Source organism: Protomyctophum bolini (genome assembly GCF_963924005.1).
Source record: "Protomyctophum bolini genome assembly, chromosome: 13".
In the NCBI taxonomy this organism is placed as follows: domain Eukaryota; kingdom Metazoa; phylum Chordata; class Actinopteri; order Myctophiformes; family Myctophidae; genus Protomyctophum; species Protomyctophum bolini.
The window spans coordinates 39987077-39995723 of record NC_137874.1 but is presented as its reverse complement, the minus strand read 5'-3'; the positions used below and the strand labels follow the sequence as shown (position 1 = coordinate 39995723).

Below are 8647 nucleotides of genomic sequence, written 5' to 3'. Positions count from 1 at the left end.
CAAAATAAACTACCGGTAAATAGCTTGACGGTGAATAACCGCGGCTGTAAGCTGGAACAGTGAGAACAGTGACCTGGAAAAAAACACTACCTTGTAAACACTCGTGACAGCCCTAAAATAAGCCCTATTCCAGCCCCGTAACGATACTCGGGATAAAACAATCCTTGTTCAGGACCATCTGTCACAAGTATCAGAAACCGTTGGATACATTTTCTGGACAAGTTGCAATCTGGCATTGACTGAGCCCGAGTGAATCCTCTTCAAACCCTCCCTAGATGCTAGATCTCATGATCAGACAGTTCTTATACATCAAAGTATCTACAGTAGACATAATTGTATTTTGTTTACAGTCCTTATACTTGATGTAGAGACCACAACTGTAAATAAATCCACAAATGGGAAGGTCTGTATGTGTGGATTCTGGACACACCTTCCCTGGAGGCCCCATAACGCACGCACGCATGCACGCACGCATACAGTACATTTATAAGCCTACATACAGTACAGACATGGGGCAGGGGTGGCCGGCCTGCATAGTTAGAAAAGCTAGTTTCGATTCCCTGCACATAACCAGCAGAAAACTAGAAATGCATTCTGTCGAGGTGCCAACTGACGACCTCTACCAACGTACGATCAGCCCCTCTACTATAAAATATTAAATATATATAGGCCTAGCGTACCTTAGTTATGTCACCGTCAACAGCTAATAAGGGACCACCATTCTTACCGACATACATACATGTATACATACATACGTTACCTTTTACCCACCCAACATTGAAACATATCTTAACACAACAGCTAATTATAACCACGCGTACCATGCATAACACGTTTTACCCAGCCGACCACAGTACCTGCGCGCTCTGCTAGCGCATGTAATAATGGGTGAAGTGAACGGCCACCACTTTACCTCTCCCCTTCTATAACACAGCTAAAGTGCCCTTGAGCAAGACACTTGGGCCCCAACTGCTATAGGCTATATTATATCAGGTCATATAAGCCCTCCAACATGTCCCAGCAGACAGTGTGTCACATACACTGCACTAATAATGTCAGGATCACTGCATGTCAGCACCCCCGGTCAAATTCTACTACTGGGGGATCATATCACACTGTAGGCATCTCAAGAACACACATACATTTACATACATAACATACAGTAGTGGCGTGGCACGACCACAAATACACTTGGGGGAACGTCTACTGTCTACAAATACACTTTGGAAACGTGCGTGGTGCACTCTGCACTATGCAAACACGGGCGGTTCTCTGTTTTCTTGTGGGTCTGCCAAGTTAACCTGGCATGTCGCCAGGTTGGTCAGTAGTAACAAATTATTGTGATATGATTATCCAAAGGAATGATAAGGCTCTGCGGCGTGTTGCCATGTCCGCTTATTATTATAAGCGATGTTGGGGCTTGTTTTTCCTTTTGTAAAGTCGGTTAGTTGCGGGTTGTTGTATATTGCTGTTTGAATCAATCGCTCTCAGACATTGTCAGCAGGACCCTGATCAGGCAATATTTTGCCAGGGGCCACCCCAGGTTTATTGTGTTCCACAAAATTGTAGCTTGTGTGGCCTATCTATAGTTGCTTCTTTAGGGCTTGTTTTCATAGACCTGGTTCCTTATTTCTCTCACATAATCTGGCAACACTGCTCAAACTGTGACAGTTGTTGTAAGATTGTTTATAGGTAAGATTGTTATAGGTCACTGGCTACAGTAGGCTACAGTAGTAGTACAGTAGGCCTATAGTATCCTACTGTACACTGCAGTACAGTAGGATACAGTGAGCATGGGAGTGAATGTGTAAGTAAAGAGTGAGTTGTGACTGAGTATTGATTGATTGATTGATTGTGTCACTCCCTCTGATATGAACTGGAGACGAAGGCAGTAGTAGCATGCAGGCCTACTGGAAGTTTATTAATTTTGCTCAAAAACCTACGTCAAAACTAACGAAACACAAAAACAAACAATAATCAGTGATCAAATAATAAACAACAAATAAAGCATATATAAACGAAATATAAAGAAAAGGAAACATGAACAACTGAATTACCTTATACTGACTGCACGGATCTCAAAGGGAATGAACGAATGTATACATGTAAACAAGGAACCCATTTGAACAACCAGGACTGAAAGGAAAAGCAATAAACAAAACGATCAATGAAACTCATACAGAAATATAACATAGAACTGAAATGTTGACAAACTTCTTAAGGCATTTATGGATACGAGATAACAAAACAAACCTTTAAGTGGCAACACGCTGCATGATGAACCAAACAATAACAATAACATATTGTAGAAAACAACAAACACCAAGTAATAAATATCAAAATAATAATTAAATCATAATTGTGGCAGCAAAATATTGATTGATTGATTGATTGAAAATTGTGTTAACAGTTTGCAGACTGGGTGTAGGCCTACAGTTCAAGGAAAGTAGGCCTACAGGTCAATACAAAATCTGCTAAGAGGATAAAACCAGAAAAAGACTTGTTTACATATAATGGTCCTCCATTTTTAGGTGGACACACCTTCCCTGGAGCCCCCCCCCCCCCCCCCCCCCCCACACACACACACACACACGCACGCATGCACGCACACGCACACGCACACGCACACACACACACACACACACACACACACACGTTGCAACAGTGTGAGTGAGGCCTAATAAGGTGGAGATGCACTGATGCATGCAGCTCACGTCTACGTTACGTCATTCCATGTCAATGACAACACCACTGGAACTGCTATACATGCATGTGATCACCTGCTGTCTGTGTGTGTGTGTGTGTGTGTGTGTGTGTGTGACCTTCAGCGATAGCTGCCCTGTAGTGGTCACTCACAACAGAAAATCAACCCATATAGTAGTGAGTTTCTGTTTAAATTAGAATAACATATAGTAAGAGAGTGGCGACACTATAGCGTTGACTCCCATTGTAACAATAATGGAATGCGGAAGTGCTCATTCTATCTGAATGGGATAGTTCCAGCCATAGGAGCAATGTTTGGAACTATAGCCCATAGGCACTCGCTTTGCAGCGAGATCAAAGTGTCTCGCTACTCTCCTACTCTATACTCTGGAATAACTATAGTTTTTGGGTAGCCTATAAGAGAAGATTCTCGTAGATGTATTTGATCAATGAATTGATAAACTAAACTATACATCTAACAAGAGTCTAAATCTTAGGCTAGTTTTTGGTCCGAGTTCTGGTGGTCTGGTCCCTCCTTGAATGAAATGGTGGAGGATGTCCTATATATGAGTCACTGACTGACTGCTGCACCATTCTCCGGGCTACAGTCTGTCTGTTCAGGCTTATCCTGTTGTGAACTTGTGATTGTGAAACAGTCTTTGCGGTGTAACTAACTAACTTCCCAAATCGTGCATTGAATTGCATAATATTCAAATGCGAAGTTATGACAACCTGCATGTTCTCTCTCATTCATGGTTGCTAAGGACTCACCTGAGCTAGTACACACACGTCCTCATCATGTAGTAACTTTGCGCGGCCGTGTCTTCCTCTCCTCCCCTCCCTGCGCACCGCAAATCGCCGATCTACAAGCTCACTATCCACGGGATCCACAGAGGGCGTGTGAGCTTGTCGATCCGCGATTTTTGTCGCCGCACGTGACCGGCGCACTGCGCAACCGAAAGTGCGTGTTCAAATCCAGCTGTTACGCAATGTGCTATAAGGTCACACGTCACACACAGTAGTCACACACACCGACACCCCCATCTCCTCTCTCATCCTCACGTCACGTGGACCGTCTCGGCCGGTGTGTGTGTGCGCGTGTGGGGGGGGGATTGTGTCTCTGGACCAATGAGAATCCACGATCCCCCCCCCCCGCTGCTGTGATTCCCGTCTCTTATCGCGATCTCGGCCACCGGTCCGCCCTTGCTTTGCTTTTGACAAAACCCCTCCGCGGCGTCAGCATCGGCCATTTCGTCGGAGAGAGAGTGTGTCGTTCGGAAGGAAGAACAGCAGCCCAGGGCGAGAGAGAAGAGAGAAGAGGAGAGGGCCAAGTGGGGGTTATTTGAAGTAGAATCTGTTTCATCTGTTAATCTAAAGAAGCATCCTCTCTAAAGCAGCAGCCATGAATGAGACAGCCGTCTCCTTCGCCAAGGACTTCTTGGCTGGAGGCATCAGCGCCGCCATCTCCAAGACAGCCGTGGCTCCCATCGAGAGAGTCAAGCTTCTGCTTCAGGTGAGAGAGACCGGCAGAGAGAGCCTGACAGTCTATGAGGGACAGGGAGAGAGAGAGATGCTACAGCTGTTAGCCTGCTAGCCAGCTGCTATAGCTTCCTGCATTACAGACAGACAGACAGATGCTATAGCCAGTGGTGGTACATTTACTCACGTACTGCACCTTTTTCAGTAATTTATTTAGACCTTTACTGGAGTATATCTAGCAGGAAGAATGATACCCAATTTCCAGTACAGTACTGCTCAGTGCTCCGCTATACATCTCGGAGGCAAATATTACTATGTTATTACAATGTAACAAGAGACAGACTATAGATCTCTACACTGCAGTACTTTTACTTAAGTAGTAAATTAGAGTAATCTTTCCCACCACCACCACCACTGGTGCTGCGAGCTAAAGCTAACGCGCTGATATCACATTAGTTCCTTTCCTCCTCCTCCTCATTTACAGATGACACGCTTTTGTATTTTCCTCTTTACATCTTTGGACCACTTGAGGTCACTTGACCCCTGTGTGTGTGTGGTGCTGTGGGGATGGGATGGAGCCTCAGGGCCGGTGCTGGGGAGGGAGATGAGCTGCAGGAATTCGAGGTCATCCCTGGATGTGGAATGACCTACACGAGCTATGACAGCTATCCTAGCTATAGCCTTTAGCAGCCTCAGCCAGCCAGCCCATCCATAGCCTGTATGGCTTGTGTTAGCTGTGCTAGAGCGGCAACACAGCCCAACAGCTAACAAAGGGCAAACCATCCATCCGCCGGTGACATTGTGGAGGAACACTGTGTATACAACAGTGTTTTCTCATTTTTATTCGATTTTGTATTTGAAAATGACTAGATTTTTTTCTTGCTCGTTTGGGAGGGTTTTTTTTTTCTCCTGCTGGTGGTGGCTAATTATAGAAAATATCCCGGGGAGAAGGAGGGGATGCCTGATGAACCGCAGCCCAGCGATGGTGACTTCCAGCCAGCTCGGTCGGTCGGGTCAGACATCCCCTCCCTGGTGCATGGTTCCCAACTTGCTTTTCACCCAAAAAGCTTTTCCTAAATTCCTACTAAAATGACCGTTATCCAGTTTGCATTAACCTGATCTGTTGGGGGGGGGGGGGGGGGGGGCAGCTAGCTCCCTCTCTCTCTCGTGTAGTGCAATGTTAAAGTCACGGAGGAGTCAGTCAATATGGCAGATTGAATTAAAGTGCTAATTGGGGATCCTGCTAGTGACTCCTGGGCCGGTGTCCAGTGGAGCGCTCTTCCCCACGTGACTCCTCGCGGAGGTGGCATCGGATCTCGGGCCCGGTGCCAAGGTCACAACCAGGGGAGCACCCCGGGGAGGAGACTGCATGGCGGCGTGTTGATGAATGTCGTGTCCTCCAGTTCCCTCCACTCCAGCCATCATCCTTTTTAACCGTCTTGCTGCTTCCCGTGTCTCTGTGTTTGTGTTTGTCGTGGACAGGTCCAGCATGCCAGCAAGCAGATCACAGCAGACATGCAGTACAAGGGGATCATAGACTGCATTGTCCGCATCCCCAAGGAGCAGGGCTTCCTCTCCTTCTGGAGGGGCAACCTGGCCAACGTCATCAGATACTTCCCCACTCAGGCCCTCAACTTCGCCTTCAAGGACAAGTACAAGAAGATCTTCCTGGACGGCGTGGACAAGCGCACGCAGTTCTGGCGGTACTTCGCCGGGAACCTGGCGTCCGGCGGCGCGGCCGGCGCCACGTCACTGTGCTTCGTCTACCCGCTGGACTTCGCCCGAACCCGCCTGGCCGCCGACGTGGGCAAGCCCGGCGCGGGCAGGGAGTTCAACGGGCTGGGAGACTGCCTGGGCAAGATCTTCAAGTCCGACGGGCTCCGGGGGCTCTACCAGGGCTTCGGCGTGTCCGTGCAGGGCATCATCATCTACAGGGCGTCCTACTTCGGCATCTACGACACAGCCAAGGGTACGATGGTCAATTATTGATGCATTGGCATAGTTCCCCCTCCCCCCTGTAGCCGTTTGGCTTGTCTTGTAAGCACTTGGACCCCTATATATATACGGGGGTCCCCCAGGGCTCTGCATTAGGAACACTACTTTATCTTATCTTCCATCTACATCAACATCTTGCAATTACAGTTCAGGCATTTTGGCAGATCGCTCTTTTTCCACAGCGACTTACAAGTCGCAAGATGGTGGGATAAGCAGAGGAAACATAGTCACTAATAAACACGTACAGTACAGAAAGATATCTTTGCCGAAAATGCTCGCAAAGTTGTTGAGCTTGTAGATCAGCCTAATTATATTGTCTCTGAACGTTAGCCTGTTACGAGTCTACTACATGCCCAGAGTACAGAGATAGAGTCACGCTATAGAGTTCAAAGTTGTTAATGCACGTTAAGTCACGATGAATCTTTTTGCACCTTTGTTTCTTCACTGTAAGCCCTGTGTGTGTGTTTGACTGACCGGCACCGTGTCCTCCTCTGCCCAACAGGTATGCTCCCAGACTCCAAGAACGCCAGCATCCTGGTCAGCTGGGCCATCGCCCAGTCTGTGACCGCCGTGGCCGGCCTCACCTCCTACCCCTTCGACACTGTCCGCAGACGCATGATGATGCAGTCTGGACGCAAAGGAGGTGAGCTCTCTCTCTCTCTCTCTCTCTCTCTCTCCCTCTCTCTCTCTATGCATCATTCACAGCTGCTTTCATTAATTTTTTATTTTTTACTATAGATCAGTGGTTCTCGAACGTTTTAGTCTCAAAGTCTCCATAACGCTAGAGTGTACACACTTCAGTGAGTGTACAGTCCAGTGAGGGACGAGTAGGGTCCATTTTTAGAACCCACTCACTCAAGGGACCATGAGGTTCCCTAGTGGATCCCACTGTGAGAACCACTGCTATAGATTACGTGATTCAAAAGAAAGAAATGTGTTAGCATTATGTTAAGCTTTAGCTATTGAAAAATAGCAGATCTACAAGCTCATAGCGCGCCACCGAGTGGCGCACTTTGAGCTTGTAGGTCTGCTATTTTTGAAAAATCGAAGAACGACTGACGTAGAAGACATTTTTAGAATCTGATCTCGGGTCAGAATGGAAAACTGTCAGGATGTAGAAGACATTTTTAGAATCTGATCTCGGGTCAGAATGGAAAACTGTCGGGATGTAGAAGACATTTTTAGAATCTGATCTCAGGTCAGAATGGGTTAATAAAAGCAGGGTTTGTTTTATCTTTTCATTTGCGTGACATTTCTGACAATTTTTACATTTTTCTTTTTATCCCCCCCCCCCAGCCGACATTATGTACACCGGCACCATGGACTGCTGGCGGAAGATCGCCAGAGACGAGGGAGGCAAGGCCTTCTTCAAGGGAGCGCTGTCCAACGTGTTCCGAGGCATGGGCGGCGCCTTCGTCCTGGTTCTCTACGACGAGCTGAAGAAAGTCCTCTAAATCCCCTAAATTCCTTTTATTGTTTTTTTGTAAAACATCATCACTGTTGTCCAAAAGATCTGGCTAAAAAAATGTAACATAACTTTCCATTTCTAAGAACTCTGCATTTCTGCCTTATTTATGGGACACAACCTATTAGCGGTTTCACCACTAGTTGTCGGCGAAAATGGCTGTAACGATCTTACAGCCTTTTATTCCATTTTAAACGTTCCACACTCTCCTTTACCAATGTCATTCCTGTTTAAAAAAAGAGACAAAAAAAAAGAAAAGAAAAAAAGAAAACCTATGATACCTCCCTTTCTGTCATGCAGTAAAGGTTTGTATGGTAACTTGAATAAATTTATTCTGGGGAACAACCTTAATTCACTGGTGGTGTCCAATACTGTATGGCCTGTGTACAGTACAGTAGTACGGTGGTGGTGATGGCCCTCACACAGCGTGGGTTCGTGGAAATGGGCACTCATTGGATAACAACGATGGATTACACGCCACTTACCTGCTATATTTACCCGCGCTTATCTCCTGCTTAGCCTTTTTTCATGACTTGACTTTGATAGCCAACACTTGTGCAGGAGGCTTATACCGTAGTACAGTATGTAGTCGTCTGCTAGCTAGATTAAACCCATTCTGTATGGGTCGGGAACCCCCTTTTGGTGTTTTAACTATTGAAAAATAGCAGATCTACAAGCTCATAGCGTGCCACCGAGTGGCGCGCTACGAGCTTGTAGGTCTGCTATTTTTTTGAAAAGTTGTGAAAATGCGGCACAAATCTTTGAATATATATATTTATTTATTTCTTTTCGACGTCGGCCTAAATGGTTTCAAACTGAACGGAATGGAAATTACATTCCCTACAAATCAAAAACATTTGCCGATCTACAAGCTCACTACAAGCTCACAATGTGTGACGTGTCTGGGGCTTGTCGACTGGCAATCTTTTGTAGATTGCCTTTTTTATTTTATTGGCACAAGATGATAATAGTGCGACTTAAAAAATTCCAGGCGCTGGTTTTTGA

At 46.3% G+C, this 8647-nt stretch overlaps 1 protein-coding gene across 1 annotated transcript; it reads left to right on the top strand.

Moving 5' to 3' along the window:
- Positions 1-3934: 3934 nt before the first annotated feature.
- Positions 3935-7993, top strand: LOC308326827 (ADP/ATP translocase 2). The gene is made up of 4 exons (XM_080779861.1): positions 3935-4216; positions 5665-6151; positions 6680-6820; positions 7474-7993. The coding sequence occupies exons 1-4, from the start codon at positions 4106-4108 to the stop codon at positions 7629-7631; spliced, it is 897 nt and encodes a 298-aa protein (XP_080635987.1). The 5' UTR covers positions 3935-4105; the 3' UTR covers positions 7632-7993.
- The last annotated feature ends 654 nt before the right edge of the window (positions 7994-8647 follow it).

Coding starts and splice junctions, on each gene's coding strand:
- LOC308326827 (XM_080779861.1), top strand. CDS start 4,106: ATGAATGAGACAGCCGTCTCCTTCGCCAAGGACTTCTTGGCTGGAGGC. Junction 4,217..5,664: donor GAGTCAAGCTTCTGCTTCAG/GTGAGAGAGACC, acceptor TGTCGTGGACAG/GTCCAGCATGCCAGCAAGCA. Junction 6,152..6,679: donor CATCTACGACACAGCCAAGG/GTACGATGGTCA, acceptor TCTGCCCAACAG/GTATGCTCCCAGACTCCAAG.